This window comes from Gnatocerus cornutus, chromosome 2 (genome assembly GCF_029298725.1).
Source record: "Gnatocerus cornutus isolate USDA-ARS CGAHR chromosome 2, icGnaCorn1.1, whole genome shotgun sequence".
In the NCBI taxonomy this organism is placed as follows: Eukaryota; Metazoa; Arthropoda; class Insecta; order Coleoptera; family Tenebrionidae; genus Gnatocerus; species Gnatocerus cornutus.
This window is the reverse complement of record NC_142234.1, coordinates 5,231,621-5,259,005: the sequence shown is the minus strand read 5'-3', so window position 1 is coordinate 5,259,005 and position 27,385 is coordinate 5,231,621. Positions and strand designations below refer to the sequence as shown.

The window sequence follows — 27,385 nt, the reverse complement described above, 5'->3', positions numbered from 1 at the left end:
GGATCACGAAGAACGTTCTCTTATTCTGGCATGCGTGTTGCAACGTAAAGTATGTTAATGTTGCGAAAAATGGATGGAGTGGTTGGTGTACCGTGCGCGACTTTATTCACTACCACCTGAAGGAGAGACGGGTTTCTTAGTACATTTCTCCTGGAATAAATCTATTAGTTTTGTCTAAAAATTTTTCCAAGGATTTTTGGAATTTAGGCTCGATGCTTTGGCTCTGGATGTTTTGGAAATCTTGGCTCTTTCAAGAGTACCTATAGATGTAACAATTTTCTAAAGTTCTTTCAAGTTTTGTTATCTTTAGGGCCTTTATAAAACTCAAATTTATAATTTTCTAAACCAGGAAATTTGATAATTGGATTTTGGAAATTTGTAAAATTTTGGAAGTCAATTTCTATTTTTTATGATTTTGGAAATCTCCGAATTGCCCTTGGAAATCATAAAATCTTTGGTACATTTACATAGATGTTTTAAATGCCCGAAAGTAACTCGAAAGTTTTTGAACTATTTTTGAAGTAAGTTTATATTTTGAAGTTCAAGAATCTTATAAAAGTGGAAAGTAAAATCATCTATAAAAATATATCATAGAGATCTTAAAAAACTTTTTTTGCATGTTAAAATTGATTGATGTTTTAAATTTTATAAAAATTTAAAAAAATCAACTGAATCAAATATTTTGACGTGGAGGAGCAAATCTCCTTTCAATATCCTCAATAAGTTTACAATTTGGCAAACTTGATAAGGAGTTTGAATGACTAATCTTTGACAAATGACTACATTAAGGACATGATTTAAAAAATCTTAAAAATTCTTTCAATAAGTTTGCAACTTGCCAAGTCTGTTAAAAAAGTAACTTCAGCCAATTTCAAAGTTATCGCAGACTAATAACAAACTAAATTATGTTTGAGAGTGAATTACTTAATTTTGAACAAAGAATAAATAAAGTAAACGTAATTTTTCCTGCAAAGAATTTTTTATAGACGCCAAATTTAAATTTAAATTAAATTTGAGGAATTCGACAAATCTTAATTTTTGTATTTATTTAATATTTGTCGTTATATCTGATTGTGTGATTTTAAAATTTGGGGAACGAAATATATATTTTTCTTAATTCTGAATAATAATAAATACATAAAATAATTCAACGATATGTCTTTTTTTTTTTTTTTTTATGTTTATAAAATAGCAAACGTATATTAACAAAAGAGAATTTTTTGTAGGCGCCAAATTTAAATTGCAGCTTTGTGATTGATCGTTCTGCAGAGCAATTTCTGTAAAATGTCAATTCAAAACTGTCACATTTGTCAAATTATCACCAAATTGTATATCAATGAGCAATAAAGTTGTTTTTCTTATTTTCATTGGAAATTTGCAAGTATTTTATTATAACTTTATGTCTTACATTATTGTAGTTTACGATTATTAAAAAACTTGACATTTGATTGTAGAGCCATCAACAGGCATCTAACTTATCCTTTTCAGATTCGTTTAATTTCTAAGGTTGCTCCTTTGTAAATTGGTAAATTCTCTGCAGGAAAAATGACGGTATAAATGATAGGTACCCACATGTTGATTTCCAAAAATTCCAACAACTGCTATCGAACGTTTGAGAATGATGAAGCAGAACTGCGACCTTGCCCAAAATAAAAATCGAAAAAAGAGAATATTTTCCATGTCGTAAACGGATTTGCCTTGTTGACAACAACAGGAAAAATCCCGAAAATAAGAAAGAACATGTCAATCATTTTGTCACTTAATTAAACACATGTTATATAAAGTTTTTTTGTAAAAAACTCCACCGCGTGTCGAGTTTTTTATATTAAAATTTATAGACTTATTACGAGAGTTAACGACTTGATTTATACATCGGCTGTTAATTTTGATAACTTAATAAACTGATTTCATTAGGAGGCCTTTCACGACAGCAAAGTACGCAATAAATCGTATCCATGCGAGCAAATACGATATGTCAGAAAAATGAGCAAACAATGTTGTGCAAAACGACATAGGAACTTAATAAATCAAAGACCATGTATTTGATAAACATCAAAAGAAATGATTTCTTTGCGCTGATTAGTTATTTGCAACGCGGACAAATCGGACCGCATTAAACAGAAGATAAAATCTTTAACTTTGCATTAATTAATTGGAAATATGGAACAAATCTGATTTGTATGCAGTGCGTGCAGTTAGAAAAGCGTTGGGCGGAAAGGCTGTAATAAGAAGCAAACAAACAAGATCAATCTCGGAAAGTTGGGATTTCGGTTGCTGAGTAATAACAAAAAGTTGTTTACAGTTGGTTTTAATCTGAAATCTGCAATAATAATATGCGTGGTCCAATCACAACGTGTAGCTATGATTCAGGCTGCGGTTATAATTAGAAACCTGCACTTCCTCAATGCTCTAGCGTAGTTATTTGCTCAATTTCGTCGTGCCGTGAAATTTCATTTCGATTTTGTTGAACGCAGAGAACGAACAATTATTGCCAAGGTAAAGGATAATTCATTTGATCGTCGTGGTACAATTCTTCATATAGCATACTTGCGATATGTAACCAATAATCATTTTGTCTGGATTGCAGCCGGACAATCGAGTAATGCTAGGTTGCGTCGGAACGAATCCAACACAACAAAGACTGGACGTCTTCAGTGCATGCATATGCAACCATTGCATAAAAGCTAAATTGCAAATATGATGCTTTCTTCGGAAATTTACGAGCGATGATTTACTCTCTGAGGTAGGTAAGTCAATAGATAAATTGAGATGTTACCATTTTTATTTGCGGGGGATTTATGGGAAAATTAGACCAAATTGCTGCCCGACTCCGACATAAATCCGAGGCGCTGGCCTACATGAGATGTGGCGTGCACAAGAACCAATTAGACCATACAATGACAATTAAAAAGTTATTTAATGAGAAAATTACAGGCGCGGACTCTGTTATTATTAATTTCGTTATTACTTATCACCGGTGTGGTGCGATAAAGATTGGGTTAATAACAGACATAGGTGGACTTGTTTGAATTAGTCAACCTATTATTATTACTATTAATATCGCAGCTACATTCACTCGCGACACCGAATTTCAAAGAAAATGCTTCATTACCTCTCCGCCACTTTTTTGCCTTGTTTCTGCGAGATTCCAGAGCGGGTATCTCGTCAAACATACCCAGCGGAGCTGATTGTGCAAAATCCCGTTTACATTGATTGTAATTATTTCGACGTTAGACGTTATGCTGCTACATTACCATTATTATGTAAAGGAGGCTGTAAACAAGAGCATTACCTCCGCTGCCTTCAAATTGCTCTGAGAAAGCGCATCGAATTCCAAGCGCACGCCACTGCATAGATAATGATTTGGCTTAGTGTCAATCAAGCTTTTCACGATTTTTCTGGACGACTCGCCTGCAACTTTAATGACTGACACATTTCAATCTAGGAATTTTTAATTGTTCTTAAAAGCAATTTATTAAATGTATGCAAATTACACAAAATCGAAGTAATCGCGCCGAGATTGAATAGATAAAACAATATTAATTTAATGCGGCGTTCACTGTCGTAAAAGACGGAAAAAATGTCGCGCTTTCACGTAGAATGGTGAAAGAGACGAAAAGTGCCAAGTGATATTCAGATTTGCATTGTTTCACGTCGTCAAAAATAAGCAAAAACGGGTAACGGATTTGCTTCCTTACGGTGTTACATGAGGCGAGGCGTCCGAAGAATGAGGGCATTTCTTTGATTCATTATCTGGATGGATATATGCGAGCGGGATTTAGATAAGACGCAAATGTGGTAAGTTTGCACAAATATGGGGGTTTGGCGGCGCTTTGTTCCTTGACGATGACGATTTGCGCAAGATGAAATTATATTTAAGTACGACAACTGGTTGCGGAATGGTGTCGGGTTAAGTCGAAGTGGAGTTTTCTGGCTATTAGCTATGCTTGAAAGATCGAAATAACAATTATTTTACTTTGGAACCGACACACAGAGAAGTATTTAATTATTTTTTCTACGACCGCTCATGTTTAAAAGATTCACTAAAAGTTATTTTACAAGTTTGAAAAGTCAAAAGTGCATAAACTGGTTGGTTTAAACTACGAATTTAGGGTTTTAAAGAATAGATAGGAATTCTGTGAAGATTTTTTTAATGTTTGTTAGACAGAAAGTTTTATGTACGATTATTCTTCACTTTTTATTTATAAAAATAATTTATCATCAATTGTCAAAATGTTTGACTAAGCTAAAAGTGTGAAATAGGTAAAATTTGTTTAAAAAACGACTATTTTTTGCCCGATCGAAGATACATTATTTTAACAAATCGAATATCATAAAAAATCGTTGTGTAATGAAAAAAAGTTCAAATTCAAGACAAATACATACAAATTACATAAAATAATACAACATTTTGTATTGTTACAGTAACGATTTTCTAATTGCAAATTATTGTAATTTTTTTAATTGACATAAAGTAGCAGCTACGAACTTGATGGTAACTGCTTAGTTTAAGTTTACAAATCCTTGAAAGTGCATCAAATTAGATACAATTAAAATAAGTTTAAATTTTATAAAAGGTTGAATTTCATTTACGAAAAATATAAAGGCCTATTTAACAGCATTTGTGTTCACAGATCAATTCATAGATTGAACAAAACTTGTCTCAACATGAAAGTCTTTTTTTCGAATAACGTTTCATAAAAACAAAACCATTTTTTTTAATCTGTCTTCTTGTCAATTTTAAAACATTATTTGCCAAATTTAAAAAAAAAATACAATTCACTAGTTTTTGAGGGTTGATTGTCTACTCTCTGCCAGTAAAAAACATCAAGAGCTCAATCATATTTTCTACAAAAATTATGCGTCAGAAAGTAGATTAATCATTCGTCTAATTGTGACAAAATTAATAAAAAAATAGTTTAAAATTTTAGTGTCGTTGAAAAAATTCAAACAATAAGTTTTATAGCGAAAACCTCAACCTTTTCAATGACGCATTACTCCAAAAATCGATGCAAAATTGTCTGTAGAAAATTGTTTAGAATTTTTTTGGAAATAGGTTTTTCTTAAACATTTTGGGGATCAAGAATCCTATCGTTGAGAATCCTAGTTCTTTGGAAATAATTTAATTGGTTAACTGGACAATTTCTTAGCTTGACAGTTTTTAACTGAAGAAATGATTTTGATATCATCTGAAAGTTTTTTTTTGTCAGAAACGAGGTAAAGTGCCCATCACTTATCAAAAGATCGATTAGAATATAAACTTATCCTTAAAAAGAAATATCTTCTTAATGTCCATACATATCCAGGTTCTTTAAGCATTTAGCGTCGAAATTAATTTTCTCTGCAGAGACTGGAATAATAAAAAAGTTGAAGGTCCGGTTGAGGCGAGCCTCAGAAGAGATATCTGAAAATGTCCTTTCGACTTTCGTCTATAACTACCTGTTTATTACAACGCCTTGCACAAAACCATTTTATTATGATTGGTCAAGAGCTATTAAAGAATCCCATTCCGCGGCGCATTTTTCTCTTAATATCTGATCCAGTATTTTAACTTTACGGCTATAAACATTCGCATTTATGCCACCCACGCTCGCGCCATAAGAACAAACTTTATTAACCAACTTGCTCAAACCTTCAGGTGGTAACCAATTGCAAAACTCCATGACATTCATATTTTCAGTTGTGCCGCTTTAATTAAAACCCCCGCCAATCATTCGCAGGAGCGTTTTTCTTTGCAAGTTTCCAGGAGCACTTCCTGGGTGAAATATTTCCTCGCGGACGTTAACGCATGTCCGTCGTCTTGTTAGGCGATTCCAGCAAATGGAAATAGTATTATAGCCGCGCAGTTCTATAAAATACAACAGCAGTCTAGCAGGAAATTTACAGCACTGGCTAGGATAGCAGAGTGGACATGTGTAATAGCGTTGCGGACAAGGTGTTTGCTTATAAATGTTGACATGCAAATTATTTACGAACCATTCCGAGGCTTGTTTGTTTTGTTTTAAAATCTACAAATTGATTTCTCAATTGACCGAACCGGACTGTTTGCGCGTTAACTAACGCCATTTGAATTGATTAACTTCTTAAACTGCCGGCGATTTTTTGCACGTGGCGCCACAATTAAACGTTTTCATTATAGTAAATATCCGGAATCATCGCATTTAGTGAAAGCCACCAAGTCTCAAGTGGCATAATTGTTACAATGTAAGTTAGCAACAGTTATCCTTTTATAGGATTTTAATGGCGACTGTTCTCCACAGCTCACGGCGTCGATTAGTGCCAGAGGATCGAAGAAGAAAATTGATGGACGAGGCATTCGTTCATTTTTTAATTAAGTTGTGTTCGGGTGACTCCTCCTCGTCGCGTGTGTCGGCGCTGATTGATGGGTGGTTTATGTTGACACACAATGCAACAGTTGCACAAGAGGAGGGGTCGGCCGTAACGGCCCAGGTCACTAGACCCGCTGCCGCTTGGCCTCTTGGCCACAGCTGATCACGCACACGCTTTTCCACACTGTATACACCTACAATTCGAGTTCTTTGCACGATCTGCAGGAATTCAATTGGCAGCTAGTTATGCCTCAACTATATTTAGACTGGAAATTGTGAACGAGAAGCAGGAAGGACTGGGGCTAGCTGGGAGGTCAACGCCAATTTTACCGAGGAGGCTCTGCGATCTTTTTGGCCATTAATCACAGTTTTGCAACATTTTCGTTGGCATTCGCACGAACTGCAATTACAACGTTTTGCACAAAATCTCCGAACATGACACATTTTCACGACTTTCTTTCGATTATGTAAATGGGCGATTTTTACCAGACCGTTTAAAAAGCCCGTTCAAAAACAAAGCGATTTCTTTCGTTGCTATCGTGAATATCGAAACTTTCGCAATGATATTGAGCAATGTTTGTCTAACATGGATCTGTAATTGTGGACGAGTCGTGCTCGACTGCAATGATATGTTACTTGCAAATAAGAAGAGGAGTACACTGCATTGGGTTTTTATGGGTGCTATTTACATTTTGACGTTAATGGAAGCTAAGTCGACTTAACAGGTTTAATGAGATCGTAACGTCGAAAAATTCCTAATTGCGATTGTTTTTGTTTGCACGCTAATTGTGTGTTTGATACCTGAAGAAAATTATATGGTTGTATGGATTTAATAGGCATTAAATTACAATTTTCTTTCAGAATGAAAGTCTGACATTACGACGAGTGACCCATTTTGGATCGCGAACTAGCGTGATCGATTTGCAATAGACTCGACTTTAACAATTTTAATAATTGTAATTCAAAATTACCTATTGGAAGCTGAAAACGGAAGAAATATAAATCACTGACAGCGAATCCCACGTCACCTTCTATTTGTTTACTTTACGCATTAGCCGAAGCCGCCGATTATCTTCAAACTCCTCATTAAAATCAAAGCTGAACCTTTTCCATGTACGTACAAACCGCATTTCATAACTATCACACAAATATCAATTTATGCTAACTACATATTCATTCTCGTAGCCTGGCTACTTACAGATGGTGCAATATCACGTAGTCGGTCATTTGCGATTTTCTGTGTGGCGCAAATTCCGCAAAAAACCTAAGAATAATTGCAAAATGAGCTCTCCGAAGCTCAGTGACAGAACGTAATCCGAGTTTAATCAGCAATATCAATTCGAACTGATTGAAACGCTAATAAGTGTATCGTAGCTTCTGGTGACTTTGTGATTACGACATTGCGACGGGAATTTTTGAATAGCGGCTCGTGCCCTCGAGATTTTGAGCAACATGTTTTTCTCGGTGTGAACCGTGTAATTTAGGTTCGATCCCCGAAAATGATAAGAATATGAATATTCAAAAGACCTGTCAATTTTCCTGCGTTTCGAAAGGCCCAATAAATCCAGTTTTACGCCCGCCAATAACTCACAGATTAATTCCATGTGTTGGCGCCCGTTGTGAAATAAAGAATGCCAACTAAAAGCGATTTATTTTATAGTCAAAGTGATTGCTCGATGCTGCCTTAAAAAAATCCCATGTTGCACCACTTTCTACTTATGCATTCCTGCTAATTACGCGAGCGCCACCTACACGCCTCAAAGGTTATTTATTCGTTTTGGTGCGACCAACTACCGCAACACATTCTTAATTATTTACGATCGGGCGACCAATAGCGACTCGAGAAACAGGTGTTTAATGAAAATTTTATTGCTGTTTGACATTAGGAGATATGTTGTGATGTATGGCATTATGCGGTGGGTTTGGTCGACGTGAAATGAATAGTGGACAATATTACATAAACGACGACTAATGCTAATGAGCTTGTGGGCAGGAAAATTAGATGAAAATGGAACTTGTGTCTAGCGAATTTTTCTTTCAGCCACTTCTCACATTTATTAGGTTCAGTTATGTGAAACATTTAATGATCAGATGTATTTTATAATTCGTAGCATTGCGAAAATCGTTTGTAGAAAAAGCCATTTCCGGTCTTCAATGAAATTCCATTTATAACGAGATACAGAGTACTTTGGTTTCAATATCGCTTGGAATGGTACTTTAATGGCGATTTTTAGCGCTTCGAGTATCTTCGACCTTAAGCATAATTTAAAAGACTTTCATTCGGATTTTACTACCTAGATGTTTCTAATTATCGGATTTACAAGCCGATGTTAATTAGAAATAGTTTATTTTGTGGTAAGTGCGATTCATTTCGATTTTTTTGAGAGACTGGATATGTCAGGTCTGCAGTTGCAAGAATTTAGATCTTGGGCGTTCCAACAAACATTTTTCAGGTAAATTTAATCGATTCTTCGTGATTTTATGACTTGAAATTGTGGCTTGAGTCTTCTTTATACTTCAGATTCTTTAGATTTTTCAAATTGTGTTTGAGAACTTTTTCATCTTCATCTATCTAAAACTTGAATTTCGTCAATTTCTCTTTCAATTCTCAGGATTCTTTAGACTAGGAATATCATCCTTACATTCTAGAATTTTTTTTTTAATTCTGTCAAAAAATAGAAAGTTGTGATTTTACTTCTAATTTCTAATTTAATTTTTAATTTTTTACTAGTTTTTCAGTTTTTTCTTTACTAGATTCTCCATATATGTTTCGTAAATTTTTTAATAAAAAATTGTGTTCAAAATATTTCTTCGTAATATTTTTTCATTTTTCTCATTTGTTGTAATTTTTTGGATTCTTTTTGTATCGTAGCTTTTTTTAAATTGACTGTATTTTAAAAAACTTTTTCATTGTTATTGCTTTCACAATTCTCCCACCATTTTTTTTAATTTTTTTAATTTTTTATGCTTGTTATTTACATTTTTTGGGTTTTTTTAATTGTACAACTGTGTTTAAAATTTTCTGAATATTTTTTAGACTTTTTAAAGAAATTCTATATATTTTTTTTTAACTCTACACCATAAAGTAGAATAATAGTGAGTAAATTTTGTAGACTTTGAATTAACAAGAAAATTGGCAAATTAATTTGATAAAAGAAGTATAGTAACCTCAGTTGACATATACCTAGTAAAAATTTTTTGGCTTAAGTCAAATCACCCATAGAAATAAAACTGGGTGTTGTAAACTGCAGGCGACAAATTTCTAGGTAGAGGGTTGACCGATGGTTGAACAGGCCCGGACTCATTTCGTGCTTATTTATAGTTCGCAACCGCAAGTATTAGTACTGCCCGGTCCTCTCATAATGTGGCCATAAAATTTACTAGGTGTATGTCAACTGGGTTTACAGTAAAAAGAGATGTTTAATTAGAAATAGGAAGTCGCGAACCCAAACTGATACAATTAGAAACAAAATATCGCTTGTTCGACTGTTTGTCAAGTTAAATTAGATCTTGAAAATGAATAAACAGGAAGAAATATTTCTCCACCCCCTTTGATTAGAAATTCCACTTTAATGAAACAGGTTTCCAGCAAGGAAGTACAACAACAATTCATTTCCACTTTACAAGATTAAATTTTTCTAAGCGAAGAAATATTTAAGATTGCGCCGAGATGCATGTAACATTCTTGAGATAAAACCGTACCATATGACGTCTTAAACCAACATCTAAATACACAACTGCCTCTGACAATTAAACAATAATATCAGAACGTTCGATCTTGTTCATAGGCTAATTACAAAACAAATGTAGCGTGGCAATTACAATTAGGGCCGGTTAATTGGCTGGTTAGGCACAAACCGCAACCCCGTTGGTCGAGGCGATGCTATCAGTTTCATGAGTTGTGACATTCGCCATTGTTTTAAAACAACCCAATCAGTTGTGCGTCTTTATCAGTAAATAAAATTGCTTACCGTCTCCTGAAGAGGATCCGACGTGCGAGCCTCCATCTCCTGTAAAAAGACACGAATTAAGTTTTGGCTTCATTTGATTTAGCATCGTCTTTTGGCATGTGTATGGAGACCGTTTGAAATATTTATTCACGATGGCTGAAATATGTCAGCGGCGTTTAGAGGTAGGCTTACACGGCTTCATAAATAATAAAAACGTATGCAACATGCTCCAACTCCAAGATGCGGGATCATCCTGAGCAAGTCGCTTGTTGGACATGTTCAAGCGTGCTGGCGCATTCATGCAGGGCCGAAGAACTATTACTCAGAATTGGTGAAAAGATTGATAAAAAGCCTCGGCCGTTAATGTAACATTAACCACGCAGCAACTGTCTCCACGACAAAAACACGAACCACTTAAAACCTGCTTTAAATTATAATCTGGAAATAACAATTTAAGAATGGTCGGTGAATCCACTAAAGATCATATTGGCACCGATTTACAAGCCATTACACCGCTCGTCCAGCCTCTACATTATACCAAAGACGCACATAAACACACCTGAAGTGCGCCAACCAAGTCGACATCTACACAGTGGAGGGAAAAAGCGCGAAAAGTGAGGCGAGCGCTTCTGTGGACCGTGTTTCTTTTGAAATCGACACCGTGAATTTTGTGATTGATTTAATTTAAAGGAGCGATGTGGATGTGGGTGGACACGTAAGTTTGATGGTTCTGGAGCAATCGGGTAATGATCATTGATTATGGATAATTTGGGAGGCGATTTGCCGGTTTCTTATTACAGTGGCCGCGGGAGTAATTTCGGAGGAACTATATCCGCTATTTTTTCAAAAAGGGGGAATTAAAGAGGTGTAATTAGAGGGGCAAATTCGCCAAGTCGTGAGAAACTCGGACGCAACTTTCTGAAGATGTAAACAAGAAAAACGAGAAGAAACAAGAGTTTACATAGCATATTTGGTTAGAATCCAATTAAAATTCTTAAAGACATAAATTATATAGATAACGAGCCACCAATAAATGAATAGAAAGTAACCAAATTAGAGTAACTTTTGGTTGTTGATGAATTAGTTTCAGTTGCCTCGTGTAAATTATCTTGGAATTATAACCGAGGTGTCATCACACCACTGAAACGGTCCCATACTGTGTTCGAAAGGCAATTAAATAAGCTTTCTATCCAACTATGTATAGAGAACTATGACTAGGTTTGGCAGTTCTTAACATATTTTTGAAAATAAAACGTTATTTTGATTTTTTTTTAAGAAATTTGCATAAAACTTCAAAGTTACCAAATTTTTGTACTGGAGAAGTTCTGATTTCGAATCCGAAGCCTATTTAGATCCTTCAGATTAGATATGAGACATTTAAATAAAAATAAAAAAGTAAATGCATATGTATTCCAACGAAATATAAAAGTCGCCGGTAAAGTCAGTCTCTCAAGATACTGGAATAAAAAGTGGTAAAATTAAACAAAAAATAAATAGCTTTTTTCATAGACCTTCTAAATTTGTATCAATCTGGACAGTGTGTCCGTTCCATATGAAATTTTTGTAAAATTCTGAATAATTTCTTTTACAATGTTCACTCTTTTGTGAAAATATTTTGTTACTACTTTTTCTCAGACAATTTTTTTGCTAGAAACTTATTGGTGAAAATTATTTTTTGTATTTTTTAATACAGGGTGATTTTGAAATAGTAACGGAAAAATAATCACGGCTTTACGGAAATACGTAAAACGTTTTCGGTGATTTTGATTAATTTTAAGGTAAAGGTAAAAATTCCAAAATCCGGACCTTATTCGGCGCCAATGATATGCACAAAATAACCTTAACAACAACGCAGAGCATTTTGTTCGTTAAAAATGTACCTTAGTAATTATTGGTGTGGCATGAAAATTGAAATCAATTTCTTTAATTTTTTTCTTAAAACTGAAACAGCAATTTTCTCTTCCAATTTAATTTCTTTATAATTAATAAGTTGTAATGGATTTTTTTCCGCCTGTATTTCAAAATCACCCTGTAGATCTGACCTTAAGCTAAAATTTAATACCAATTAATCATTGAAAAAAAAAATTTACACTTCTAAAAAAAATGAAACAATTGGATAGGAAAAAAGAGTTGAGCCATGAAATCAATTTTTCAAAATATCGTGGGAACAACTAAACCTAGCGATGAGTTTTACAAGTCGTTGGAAAGCTTATTAAAAATTGGTTTTCCAAGACAGTCCTGTACAATTTTATAACTGCAGTTTTCAAGAAAATAAATATGAATGCAGAAGAACCTAATAAAATTATTTTTGAAGAATATCTCTGAATCCCAATCTTGATGGAGCAAAAGGAATTTTAGATTTGAAATTAGGCAATTCTACTTTAGAAATGACTTCCAACTTCTCCAGTTCAAAACAATGTGTTTTTTTTCTTACTATCTGATATCGAAAAGTTGACAATTGGCTTTGTTAATAATAATAATTCTAATTTAAAATATGATTTTTCTAAGTAAAATTTCAATCCATTACGAAACTCTGTTGATTGGCGTAATAACAAAAATGAATTATGACACCTAAAACTTAAAATTTCTTTCCTGACTGACACGATTTCGCAACCGAACCAAAGGAGCTGGAAACACATTTACCAAAAAAGTGTTTTTGAATTTGATAAATACAAGTTGCAACAATAAAAACAATATTATTAATTCGCTAAAAGTGTTAACAAATTAGAAAGTGTATCTATGCATGCAGAAAGATAAACGTCAACCACGTCGTATAACAATTTTGATTTAAAAAATGCAGCAAACTAATCGACCAATTAATATTATAGTTATTACCAATAAAAGGTTAATTATAACAGAATGAATTAATGTAAAGTTTGAGCGTAAGAACGTGTGAATGAAATGAATCGAAATTTTCGCTCCTGTCATCACTTTCCAGTGATTTTTCAGTGATTCCACGTCGACAACAAATTACCACAAACCGATCACCCATGAAGCAGTGAATTTTTAATTTATTCCATTCTAATCCGTTATCTTAAAGTAATCCCAATTTCACTCGTTGAAACTATTTTCGAATTACATTGACACGTCACGATACAAAACCATCTAATAAATCAAATCCGTTTCTACTGACACATTTTTTCGTTGTCTAGCTGACTTGTGTGAGAAACCAATTAGATTGCTCATTTTCACGCTTATCGCTTAAATTCGGTTTTCCTGGTCGAAAACGCAACTTTCGGAATTATGCATTATGCAAGGTTGTCAGAGAAGAGATGAGAAAAAAGTCAACTTACGTTTCTTTTTGTGGTCCTGGTCTTGGTGGTGGACAGACCCCGAGTCCATCATCATGGAGTGCCCCAGGTGTGCTGCGTGACCTCCTGGCTGGCACTCCATCGTGATCATGTTGCCCTCAATGATGGGACCGCACTGGAAAAAGAAATCAAATTTACTTCTTCTTCCTCTAAACCTGAGATTATGATTTTCCCGGTGCCATTAAACTGTAGAGTACACGGCAGGAAAGTGAGAAGTCGTCCCGTAAATCATGTTAAAGATCTGCAAACGTAACGCTTACCATATGGCCTTATTTATCGGAAACCAATACATCTTCTCAATTAGACTCAAAGTCTGACACTCTGTAGGTGATTTTAATGATGGTTTTAAAACCCGGAGAACAGACCTCTCAAATCCATGTCAAAAGGTAAGTAGGGAACAACGAAATGAATTTATTGTATCGAATACTGTTAATCGCTCTTAATAAGACAAGAGTGAAAGTTAAACGCTACAATAAAAGACCTTAATGACGCCGTATACTCTTCAGCTGTTGCCACGCGCTGGATTATCAGATAACCGAAGAAAACAACAGAAGGACCAGCCCTTTTCCTTGCACCCGTCACGAATTAAGACGCCGACAACGACAAAGCCATATGTCGGGCCCTTGGCCGGAAAGGGCGCAAAATTACCATTGTTTGCTTTTGATGGTTTGCGGTTTTCTCCATCAGCACAAAAATTGAAAATAGATTGAGATTCCGCTCCGACGGTTATAAATCAGAAAAGCTCGCGCGCACAAAAATCGAGGATATGCTAATGGACTAGTGGAATTAATTGCTTGGATAGGAATGAGCGAATTTTTACGCCGATTCGACAAATAAACTACATGTCGACGAGAGGTGATGGCAGATTACGAAATTAATTAACTTCCATTAGGAGCTGCTTCGAAAATTAATACATCTTCGTTAATTAATTAATGACAAATTCCAATTAAGGAAGCTGGAAGAGTAGCTAAGCAGGACAAGGATCGTGCAGTTATGACTAATTTATTAGTGCTGCTGCTGCTGAACCAGCGGACGCCGAAAAATACGAGTTTTTCATAGCGATTGTTTACACTTTCATATAAGCGACAAACATGCATAAACATTAATACTGTCTCTCCTTATAGATAGATATGTCCTCATTTACAATAAATAATGTTTAGGAATTTCTGGAACACTTGCTATATGCTTATCAAATTTATGTTTTGGTAGTTGTTTGTAAGGAAGTTTAGAACTTTAGTTTTTTAAGCCGCTGAATAATTTGAGATTTAAGGTAAAAGGTTGTTAAATAAATATTTATACATATATTTAAAGAAAAGGTGAATACGTATGACTCTACTATTTTGCATATTCGCATTCTGTGAATATTATACTTCCATATTTTTCAAATTAACAGATATTAAAATTCTAAAAACCATTTTTATTCGAAAAATCTACACAATCAAAACGTTATTTACAGACATTTATTCATATTGATGTTTAAATTTTTAGATTTTTTGATTCTCAGTTCATCATTTTAAAAATTCTAGATCTAGACTTTAAAGCCTGAAATGAAGGGATATTCATAAGCAGTCAAAATTCTGTAGAATCATAGAAAGAATATTGCAATAATAAGACTCACTAGAATTCCAAAAATCCAAATTTTAAGAATTTATGAAAATAGTAAAAAATTCGAAATTATATTTCGTCATCGGGAATCCTAATAAAGAATTATTGTAGAGTAAATCATGTAAAGCAAATAACTCGTGACTTCAGTATATTACAGAATCCTGGAGAATTTTGAAAATATCTAAAGATTCCTCAGGAAGGTTTAAAAATTATACAAAATTTTGAAAAAAATTTAGATTTAGAAAATAATCTTAAAGAATCTTGGAAAATGGCAAACAATTGTAGAAAATTTTAAAAAATAATAAAGGTTTTAGAGAATTATAGAAAATTCTATTCAAGAATGAATAATTCTAGATATTTACGGAGAATTTTAGAAAAATCAGAAATTTATAGAGGATTTGGATAATCGTAAAGAATGAGTAAGGGTTCTAAAGAATTAATTATAAAATAAATCATAGCAAAGATTAAGGTCTTTACTAAAATTTAATCCAAAATTCAAATTTCAAATTTGATATGTAATTATTGATGTTATGCTGTTTATTTTTGTACTAAAATGTTTTGAATCATTTTGCTTTAGTTCTGTTGAAGATTTTAAAAAGTCAAAATGTGAATTTTAAGTTGAAATTTGTCCAGAGGTGTAGAATTTAATCCTAAGCAACTATCAATATTTTTAATAATAAGAAGTAAAATATGAGAAAATATTCTTCTTTAAAAATTATAGGTAAGTCATTTTTATACAGTAAAGTTCTATAATAATGTAATAATTAAAAAAAATTCTCTAAAAATTAAATGATTGTGAAATTCTAATTAGTATACAATTTAAACACTAAACACTGTGTGTGTTCAAGAAACCCAAATCATTTTTCCTAATTGGTATTTTGAAAATTCTCAAGTTGCTATGGAAACAAAGCTGTTCTAGTTTTTCGTATTGAAATGGGATATTATAGCACTGAACACGAATGCTGAAATAACGAAAATAGCTCTGATACAAGAACAAATTAGGAAAAATAGTATAAAAATCTCGTTCATAAAACCATTAGGGCACTCATCTATTATAAAACTCGCGACTTTGCTTTGGATTTGTGCCTTAAAATTTGCCTTATGAAACTCGGTGTTTTAATATACTATTATAAATATAAAAAATACAGAGAATTTTTGGAAATTTAAATAAAGTGTAAAATCCGGGAAATTTGAGAAATCTAACGAACATAAAGTTTCTGGACGATCTAGAATTTGAAACCTGGAAGAGTTATACAGGTGGTTTACAATGATTCGACATTCCTTTTAAAAACTACAAATAATGGGAATTTGAAAATTTTAAAAACAAACGTGAGCGGATAGGACGAGTCTATTGAAAATGTTCACATTTTTTACGCTTTCGGTTATACCGGAAGGAATAGTCTTGCATATTTAAAAATAAAGAATAAAATATTTATCAATGACTCGTAAATTCAAAAAAGAATTTTGGTTGGCTCTAGAGAATTATAGAAAATTGTTGAAAGAAGAAAAACCTATAAAATCTTGAAATGTGCTCTAAGCTCGTAAAGAAGTGCAGAGAACCATAAAAATCCTAGGAATTTTCTCAATCATAAAATCTAAAGAATCCATGGAATTCAAGAAATCGGTTCTCATTTCTCAACATGTTTTTTTTAAATTTTATTTCTCATTTCGTTTGAAAAATGTTAGTTTTTCGGATCTAAAATCTTTAAAATATATGGTTAAAATTCTCAGTAATTAAAAAAAAATAGAAAAACTAAAGCAACTGGTACAGAAAAATTCTAAACATTAAAATATTGACTACAAATAATATTAAATTTGTTGAATAGAATTATTTATTATTATCATTTAATTACGAGCACTTTAAAACATTGCTAAGAAAATCATTTAGATATTTTTTGCAATAATTACATAGAGATATTTCCGCAAACTTTGTTGTATATTTTTCTCTTTTTTGTGATTTATTTGGCATTCAAGTCAGTGCGATGGTGTTAATTATTAAGTAAATTATTATCCTCGTCCCGAGTAATTTTGTAAGCTCTAGCGCAATCTCGTATAACTTATAATAACAGATTAGAGAGATAATAATTATAGATAGCAAAGAAAATTCCCCATTTGTCTAAAAAACTGTTAAAATAATTAGAATTCCTCAGTTTCAAACAGTGTGTAATAACAAGCGACCAATCACAAGCGTTTGAGATAACAGAACATTATTATTATCACCATGAGAATGAAAGTCATCTCAAAACGCGTCACGTTAGAATTTATCGCACCGTGCCGCTTATCATTATCATGAAATTATTTCAGTAGCTTTTTCATCGTGTGTTAACAATTTTCCGACATGACAGCGGAAAACGCTATTAATTGATACCACAGAAGTAGTTTTTTTCGTCCGGTCCTCTCAGCGTTGTTTTACTCCGCTCCGGCTTGAATGAATGAATTTTTTGTGCTTGTTTTCGGTCTAATACTCGTCGCCTGAAAAAGCAAATTGCGCATAAAGAAGTTGAGACACGGTTTGATTAGACGGTATCGCTCGCAGACATCGAGGTGTGAGAAAGCAATAAGAAGTTAATCATGCATGGACAAAGCATCGTTAACGGGATCCATTCTTTCATTCTCGAGTTTACAGAAGTCGCCGTGCATCGTACAATTTGCAAATACGAAACGATTTGTCGTCTAATGATGTCGGTGCGTTAAAGTGTTTATATTAACATGATTTATGTCGCGACAATTAATAAATCAATGCATATTTATCGATGCCATTAGTTCGATTTATTGACGCTCTCTAAATGAATTCAACGAGGAATTAATAATAGAAATTGTTTCTGCGAATCCTCCGACTACATCAAATAAATCAGGACGCTTATCTTGCCTTTTCTGATTCGAGAACTTGCTTCATTATTCCAGATTTATTCCGAAGATGACAACTGCTTATAGCGAAACGTCGGATTTTGATTTGAATTTCAAATTTCCGGATAATATGTCAGCCGGAATTTCAATTTCATGGTGTCTTGATTGATGAACTTTTTTTCTAAGCAAGTGCATATTTTATTGCACCAACATTGTTGTTCGAAAAAATATGAAATGTTGCCTATTGTTGTATTTCATTTTTAGTTGACAGCACAGTCGTAAATTGGCGGCCTACAGCTAAGTGGCATTTATGATTCCGGTGCGAAACTTGAAAAATTCGCGTCTGATTGAAAATTGTCGCTGTTATTTCAAAAAAACGCCACGACAAAACAGGGAAATATAACGGCTTTTTATTTTTAGAGTAATTGTACAAGGAATTAGATCGCTTTTTTCTATAATAAAAAGGTATTCATTCTGTTTTAGGTGTGTTCATATTTCCTCGGTATGTAGGCAAAAGTAATAAATGAAGCTGTTCTTTATTTGAGTAAAATATTTGAATTGGCTAAAAGTGTACATGCACAATTATTAAATACATTTTATGACTGAGTGGACAGTTAATGGTAATTTCGTTAGTTGTAATGACCATTGGCAATTTGCATTATCCATTTGAGTAAATCCATAATTAATAATAATCCATATAAGCATATTTATTAATAAACTTCGTAATATAGCAATTTAATTACACGCACAGTAACAGCAATTTCCATGTATTGTAATTTATAATAATTATTGAATCAAAATGTAAAATTTGTGAAAATTGCAGCTCCCGTTTCTCTTCGTTACATCATAATGAAACTGTTGAGTCGCGGAATGCAAAAAAGATTCTTCGGTAATTAATTGTTGAAAAAACGCACATAGTCAATGACGCAAGCATTGTGGGAATTAGCATTTTCAGGCCGTTTGAATTCGGCATAAGTTGGAATGGTTAAGTATAGAGTGTCGTGTTATTTACGAGCGTCGTTTTGGACATTCTGTCATTTTGCATTCCAGGCTTGTGTGCGATGGAACTCGCCTGCAATAAACTCCCAATTGTTGGCAAAAACCTGACGAATTATAAGTTGTCAAAGCGCCTAAGCGACACTCAATCATTTCCAGCGTCGTTAAGTTACACGCAAACTTTAAAATAATGATAGTGATAATATCTGCCGGAACCCATAAATGTGATAAACGAGATGTAGAATATAACGGCCGCGAATTTGTTTATTATCGAGCTCACGAGATTACAGTATCGCAATTTTTCTACGCTTATAAAGGTTCAATTCAATATGTAAATACCTGCGACTACTGTTATTATCAATTAACGAGTTGCATAATTTCGTTTGTGTGTAAAACCGGACATTTTTCCAAATGTAAAGTAAGTTTAACGGTTGATTGACTGCAAATGTCGTAAGCTTAGACACTATTATGTAAAATAACTTCTCAATTAACTTTAAAAATATTCGCAGGGTATTGACAACTAACATTAAGATTCACATCTAGGCATTCCGTATGTAAAGTCAACATCTATCTTGTTGCAAAACAGCAGGACAGAAGGTTATGTACCTATCTTGCGTTCACGGGGGTTATTGCATAATCGGAAATAGCAATTAATATCGCGTTAAAATCGCAACCTTTCGCTTTGTGAGGATTTTTCTCTGATAGCAATGCAACATCATTTCGAACTTACTTTACACCTTGCCGCAAAAAGCCAAATATTGCGACAGCACAACGACAGAAATCGCCTTTATTAATTTATCAAAGTGATTAATAGTGGCTGCAGGAAAATAATATTTGAATAATGAATTAATCAATATGGTTTTGACACAAAATCGTTCACATTTCTCTGTTACAACAGTTTTTTGGTGTGTTAATCGCGCTTTTTACCCAACACGAATAATATAGGGAATTTTATTAATTTTTTTCGATCACTTTTGTAGGGTCGTTATGTCAGAGCTGCCAATTATGCTAGCCCTAATCTAATCCGTCGCATCTTGAAACGTTATAAATTACTATTAAGATATTCTAATAAAGATTTCCGTCTATTCAGCATTATATTTCCATCGTAAGAATTTTATCTGTACTTCACGATCATCAGACGATAATACCAAAGAACATTGTGAGAATGAAGTTAAAGGACATTCAAAGACGGATATCACTTAAATGGTGTATAAACGCGTAGGAAATCCTTTAGAAATAAATCCGCAGTAAAGATTAAAAGTGAAAATGTGATTTGTGCAGTGATATTGCAATATTTCACGTCACAAATTGCTCAATTAGTAGAAACATATTTCAGGTTGAAGCGGCATTTTTTGAGATTTGTTCGCATGCTTAGCTGTCGATAGAATTCGAAATGAGTTTTAATCACCGGAGGAATTCCGAGGAAATTCTTTCATCTTGTTGAAATTAGAGCGTCCCGTTAAGGAATGTGATTACAAGAAATCAATTACAGTGGTCGCGCTAAATCCCGATTTTCCTTTCTGTTAATCCCCATTAAGGAGTATTAATCATCATTACTATTAATTTAGTAAAATTTAGTGTCTCATAAACCGCGGCAATAAAATCGTGATTTATTACATTGTGATAGCTTGTAATTAGCGAATAGGTAAAATCCGACTCACGGCTTCACGCAGAAACAGAAATTCTCATTAAAAATATTCTTTAATTGCGCGTTCGGAACTATTCGAAAAATAAAGCCCAGCCCTTTGCAATTAACTCCAGAAATGCTATTTACGAAGAGCTAAAAATGGCAACGGAGATCTTCCGGGTAATAAGCCAGCATCGCAGTACTTCATACATTATGATATTATACATTAAAGGAAATTGCCGAGTTGAAAATTGCACATTGTTTATTTCTGATCGAACCGCGCCGCTTTCGCCTTTTTACTCTCCGTTGAAAAAAATGTTCGACTCGTGCCGAAATTGCGCAACATGTGATGCAAAAGTGTCTCTAGAAAGCATAACATTTTTGTCTGGAAAATGTATAATTATCGCCACTACCAAATGAAGCAATTCTTCTTCCGAAAGGAATCCACACCCATTGTCTGGTCCACTCCACTGATAAAAAGCCTTGTACACTTCCGCCGCCGCTATCGCCGCCTAGCGGGGAGTTCCCAACTACCGATAAATTAATTTACGGAATTTTAAATTTTAAAGTTAAAAAAGGGGGATTTGTGGGAACGCCGAGTAATGTGTTCGGAATTATAGTATTTACTTTTCGAAGTAACTTAAGTCTATCATTAAATAAATTAAGTTGTCTCGGGAATGTTTACTGGAGAAGTAAGACTGCATTAAGGTAATCGACGAGACTGAGAATTTGACTTAAATGTGTCCTTAAGTCAACGGTGATGATAGTTAAAGACATTACGTTCGGACGGGGAATTAAGAATGATAGTTGTTAGCAGTTAGCTGGGTGAGATTTCAAACGAGAATTAAGTCTCACAGGCAATAAAGCACCAATTAGAAAGTCCGTGGTCACTTCTTGAAGCGGTTTTTATTTCAGGCGAGTGATGGAAAACGTACTAATTGGATTATCGCCGCAAGGAACATTCGCAAAATAAGAATATTTTACACTTTTTTAGTGGAAAGTCACTTCTGAAGTATTCAATTGCCTCCTGATTCTAAATTCGAAGCCCGTTTTGCTCCATTAGGTCATTAGATTTTTTTCTGCAAAATCATCAAACTCTAGAACATATCATTTGAAAGATAATTAAATAAGCCTGCCAATAAACTATAGAAGCCACCGGTAGAGTTAGTTTTTGCCAAGATACCAACGATTTTTAAAATCACTTTTTTGCATAAAACTTCTAAATTGGTACTTTGATTTGTTATTGTGACACGTCATTATAAAGGTTAAGATCTCTGCTTTACAACGAGGTGTTAAACACGTTGTTATCTCTTGCCATTTCGAAGTTACATGACAAAGAATATGGAGTAGTTTTTAAAGAAAATATGTTTTGTTAAATTTCGAAAATTGTATAAAAATATCCATTTGAATACCCACAAAATTGTAGTTTGTCGATAAATCTCGCGTTTTTCAATGATTTTACTGATCATAATAACAAAACCATAAATAAAAAATATGCAGCAACTGTTAAACGTTTTCGTTTTCGTAGCGATTTACATAATTTTTTCTCCCTAGATAAAATTCACTCCCCTATTTTGTGCTAACTTTTCAACAGATTGACAGTATTTGTGCTTAGTAGAATTATTTATTGTGTTTCCCAGAAAATTCTGAACAATTTCCACCTTTTTTGGTGCATACACAAACTAAAAACTCTTTATTATCAAGAAGTTTTCTAAAATGCATTCTTATGCGCTGCGTTAGCATTAAAGTTACTTTAAAACTCAAGGGCCCGGTTTACAGTAGCTATGTTAAATCTGTAATTTCAATTAGATACTTAACATCATGTTAAAGTGACATGTGATCGTTTTTCCGTTTTTTCAAATGTCAAATTAGTTACGGGATTAACTTAATTTTAATTAAAGTATAATGTAAACCGGCCCAATATGTGTCTAGAAATTCGAATTTTAAAAAGCATTGATAAACAAATAAAAATAGCTTAATTTTTTTAAAAACCTTTTTAATGTTTTTTGTCCTATAACTTTTAATAAGAAATAGCAATGCATTTGTCAGCGCCTCAAATTGGCAAGATCTTTTCGACGATGCATTACACTAAAAATTCGATGGGCTAATTCTTAAGTTATACCTATGTGAAATTGCATATAAAAATTATCAAAAGCATTTTTCGAGACATGAGATCAGTTTACTTACAGTACTGACCCTAGCGATGAGTTTTAAAAGTCGTTGAAAAGTTAATTAAACTAGCTTTGCATAACTTATAACTTTGCAAGTTTTCAAGAAAAAAATTTATTAATCACGAATATTTCTAATTTCGGACCTGATAAGTAAAACGGACTTCAGAGGAAGCAATCCAATTAGAATTGATTTTCCACTTCTCCAATACCAACTATAATTTTTTTTCAAACTGTATCATTTGGTGAGATGTTGGTATTCCTGCGACTTATTCTGTCAAAGCATCATAATGCGAACAGAGCAGCCAACCTGTTTCAACTTCCAAAGTGGCAATTTTGGTGTTTTTCGCGACAACCTTGATCGAATATGTATCTTCAAATTAAATCTTGAATTTGAAATTCGACTGTGGGTGATAGAGCCACAGCACCAATAAGGTTCATTTTTCGCTTAATTATTATCTGCGCTCGCAAACGTTATCAAAAATTTGGCGTTTTTGTTGGTTTATCGTCCCGCAGACAAAGCTTTGTCTGACTCCCGTCTTTTACATAATTATCAGGATTTATGACCGTGAGTACTTTTAAAGCGTAGAAGTTTTGCCCGACGTAATTAAATTTTCGTGTCGATGGAATTAGTATGCATCTGGAAACGTAATCAGTCAGTTTTATGGAGCCTATTAATGGAGACGAAGATGCGTGACAGCGCAGGAAAAATGTTTCGCGCATTTTTTCATGGAAAATGCAAATTGAGAAACAGTTTTATCGATTCTGGAAGTGTGACGATTAGTCGTGTACAGAACGGAAATCCATAATCCATAAACACACTGTTCTAATTAAATGGTTTTAAACCAGTTTTGATTGTATAGGAGGCGTCCATCCGGTCGTGTCGAAATCAATCTGGGAAAGGAAGATGCGAGCAAAATTCGGTTAATTCGCGTCGTCAAACTGTTTAATATGCAGAAGAGAGCACATAATAGATGGCTATCAGCGACACGTGTATTTTCTCGTCTTCTCGGGATTGCTGAAATGCGAGACATTCCAATAAATCTCCAATAATTATCGACGAAGTCTCACATAATTGCCAGACGGCACTTAATAAAATAATATCAAGTAATATAACACAGGTGCATGTGGGAATAAGGTGCAAGCATGATTTAATAAGGGTAAAACAACGTCCTCATATACTGAACGACATACCGTAGAATTATTTCGATTTATTGCGATGCGAGTGAGTTTTTTTGTTAGAAAAATCAACCTCGGAAAGCTGGATTCTCTTCTATCATTACTTATTTTTCGCTTGCAATTAGGATCACGTTGACAAAATAACGCTCATTAAATTCATTTTATGTCATTTTAGAAAATGAGGACGACATTAATAAGTCTCGTAACAAAAATTTTCTTATCGTCGCATCGGATCTCAGCTTTTCTGAAGTTTATCTCGGAATTCGAACATCAGAAATTTTTAATTTAGTAATAAAATCTAAGAAATGAGACATTGGAGGATTACGCAAAACTGTCATCAATTAGTGTAGGTAGCGTGTTTTTGTGTCAATTATAAATTTTACTGTTGTAATTAATGTGGCGTCAATTAAATTAATGTTTTAAATTAGTATCAAAGACAACCATCATTTTTCAGATGGAGGTAATCAAATGTCGAAATTTTAAGTGCCAAGAACAAATGGCGTGACGTTATTATGCCTCGTTTTGATTACTTTTGCAATTTTTAATTCATTTTTACGCGCCATTGTGTTGTGACAATGTTGCAACATTTTTGGGAAATTTAACCGAGTTTTGCATTTTTCCAAGGAAAATACTTTGGTTTTACTGATTTAAATTTAAATAATATGAAATTGTCTTAAAAATGCACGTGAATAAAATCTATTTTAAAAAACAAATTAAATTCCCTAAATTCCTTGAAATTAAAGAATAATTATACGAATTTATTTACTTCTAAAATTTTATTTAATAATTAAATTATACTCGCGAAAAAAAAAAGAAAGAAAACAAATTATTATTTGTTGGGATGCACAATTTCCTTGTTTGACTATTATAAATTGAACTTTAAATTTATTCTCGCAATTTTAAAGAAAAAAACTAAAATATTCTCAAAAGTTCAAATAACAGGAATTCGAAGGCTCTAAAAACTTTTTTGCTTTAGAATTTTGAACTTTGCCACAAACACCTAATAAATTAGTGATTTGATGAAACAGAAAAATTGAACTCATAGATTTGGGATAATCGTAGAATAAAAATATTCGAATTTTTTTCATTTTGCTGCATAATTTTGTAGTATGAAACGACTAACAAGCGGATCAGAAATAAAGTAGATTTCACAAAGTTCATTCATTAAATTAAAAAATTATAAAATTTAATTCAGTTCTTGGAAAAAAATCTATAAATATGTTTCGTTTGGTTTAAAAATTTATTTGATTTATTTGCTTCAGTAATTAGCCCAACAAATATATTAGAAATTTTGATCTGAATATAAGTAAACAAAAAAGCTAGAAAGCTTAAAATCATATTTTTTTAACTTTTAGTTTAATTTAACTTTAAAAATTACCATTTTAAAGAATAAATAAGAAGGTGATACATATTTCCGGTACGATTTAAAAAACTGCAGGCACTGTTAAATTGTAAAAATAGAATCTTCAAAATTAAAAAATTCCATGAGGAATTTTAGTATCAGTAACGTCATTATAATAATTATAACTTGCTTTATCACAAATAATGAACTTTGTAGGACATGAGGGTCTTTCTTTGATATATTAGATACATTTTGCCTTGTCTACAGTTCATAAATACCGAACTGCGAGAATATGTTATAATGAGCATCCGGACAACAAAATAAAAAGTCTGTTTATTTGCTTTGCAATTAAGGTGCGCATTTTAGTGTCAGAAATAACTAAATCATTTAGATAAGTGTTAATTTATTTGATTTGAATTTTTTTTATTAAAATTGAACAAAAAATATTTTGTTGTTTTGAAGCTCCCACATTTAAATTTCGACCCACATGTACACTTGAGTTTTCCCGGCAACTCCTTTATCTATTTTCATATCGTCATAAATATTTAACAAATACAATAGAGTCCATAATATAGCAAATAAATGCATTGCGATAAAGTTGTAAGATGGTACACCCAAAGATCCATAAAGTAGTCGCAACAATACCAAAGCCTCGTTTAAGCATTTTAAGTAATGTAAAGCACGAAATATTTTTTTCGTTCAAGTTTCAAGAATTTCAGATGAAGATACACTCTGACTCTGTATTGTTCAACAATCCACGTATGAATAACAAATTTTGAGCATACCTGTATGTTGGCGATATTTTCCCAAGCCGAATGAGTCGTTTTAAACACTCGCCTCTGTCTTATTGTGTAAAAGATAATATTTAAATTTGTTTAATTTTGTTCGCAAGGTTCGTATTCATTATTCTACGGATATTTCACGTTTATTGAAGGTCAGTTCGATAACCTTCTGCGTATCACCAAAACAACGATTTGACAAAATTTTCAGAAACGGTAATTAGCGAGCTTCCGCTGTTTTTTTGCGGGATGAAGTCACGGGAATTAATTACGTTGTCCTACCTGAAAAATCCAGACTAAAAAGCACTTGAACAGTCACAAAATCACACACAACACTTTCCGATCAAACCATTTTTGAGCACTTTTGACCAGTTTTGATCACTGTTTAAAAATCACAGAGTTTGTGGCCTTTAATCCGAAAGCACTGTAAAACTGTGTCCCTTTTTCGCGCGAGCTTTAGCATCGATACCGGAGATCTCAACGCTGGCACAGAACACAAACCCGGAGATATCGATGCTGGATGAGGCGATGAACTTTTCGCTTTTCGGTTCCGGAAAACTTCCCGGATCACGCCGCTTTGGCTGTGTTGAGGATGCGTTCCACTGACTTCTCTGTTCCGACTGTGCCGGACGAGTGAGTGCCCGTCGCACTGTTATGCTTCAAGAATCGCGTACACCTGTTGAAGTGGAGGGGAATTCAACAACCCCACCAACAGGTACTATTGTTATAGTTTGATACGAAATGCAGGAAATTGACGGAAATTACTAAAAGTGGACGGCGAGGGTGAAACAAACGTTTCATGTCAACTCTGGCGCACAGATTCTTTTTTCAACTGCAGGAAACGCGTCTGCTTGCAGGATGCGTTCATCTACATCGTGATGTCGAGATTGTTGAGAATTGCTATTTGTTCACCTGTAATTAAATTAGAGAAGTTATGTTGAATTTTGTCGTGAAAGTTGATATGTAAATAGGAGTAATTCTTATCTGTTTTGCATGTACTTACTATTACTCCTTTAATTAAGACAATTTTTAAGGGAATTATGTAATATTCTGGAATTTTTGCTTCGATTATTTCAAAATAACGCGAACTGTGCTTAATTAATCGTAATTACGGAGATTCTTTAAAAATCACTGCCGATATAAAATTTTAATAAACGTGATGATTTGAATAAACAAGGAGTTACGTAAAGATGTTGCATAAATATTACAATAAATTTTAAATAAAATAAAAAAAAATAATAATTGTTACTTT

The 27,385-nt window shown here is 33.3% G+C and overlaps 1 protein-coding gene across 4 annotated transcripts in view; it reads right to left on the bottom strand.

Annotated features, from left to right (window-relative positions):
• The window catches only part of sv (paired box protein shaven), a 95,060-nt gene extending 68,242 nt beyond the window's left edge, over positions 1 to 26,818 (bottom strand). For 2 of the 4 annotated variants that reach the window (XM_088029850.1, XM_088029854.1), the window contains exons 1-3: positions 26,416 to 26,818; positions 13,573 to 13,705; positions 10,301 to 10,339 (exon numbers count right to left, since the gene is read on the bottom strand). In XM_088029850.1, coding sequence (XP_087885976.1) covers positions 10,301 to 10,339; positions 13,573 to 13,681 — 148 coding nt within the window. In that variant the 5' untranslated portion in view covers positions 13,682 to 13,705; positions 26,416 to 26,818. The remainder of the gene's footprint in view (positions 1 to 10,300; positions 10,340 to 13,572; positions 13,706 to 26,415) is intronic. The other 2 variants (XM_088029852.1, XM_088029853.1) reach the window with 1 other exon arrangement.
• Between the last annotated feature and the right edge of the window lie 567 nt (positions 26,819 to 27,385).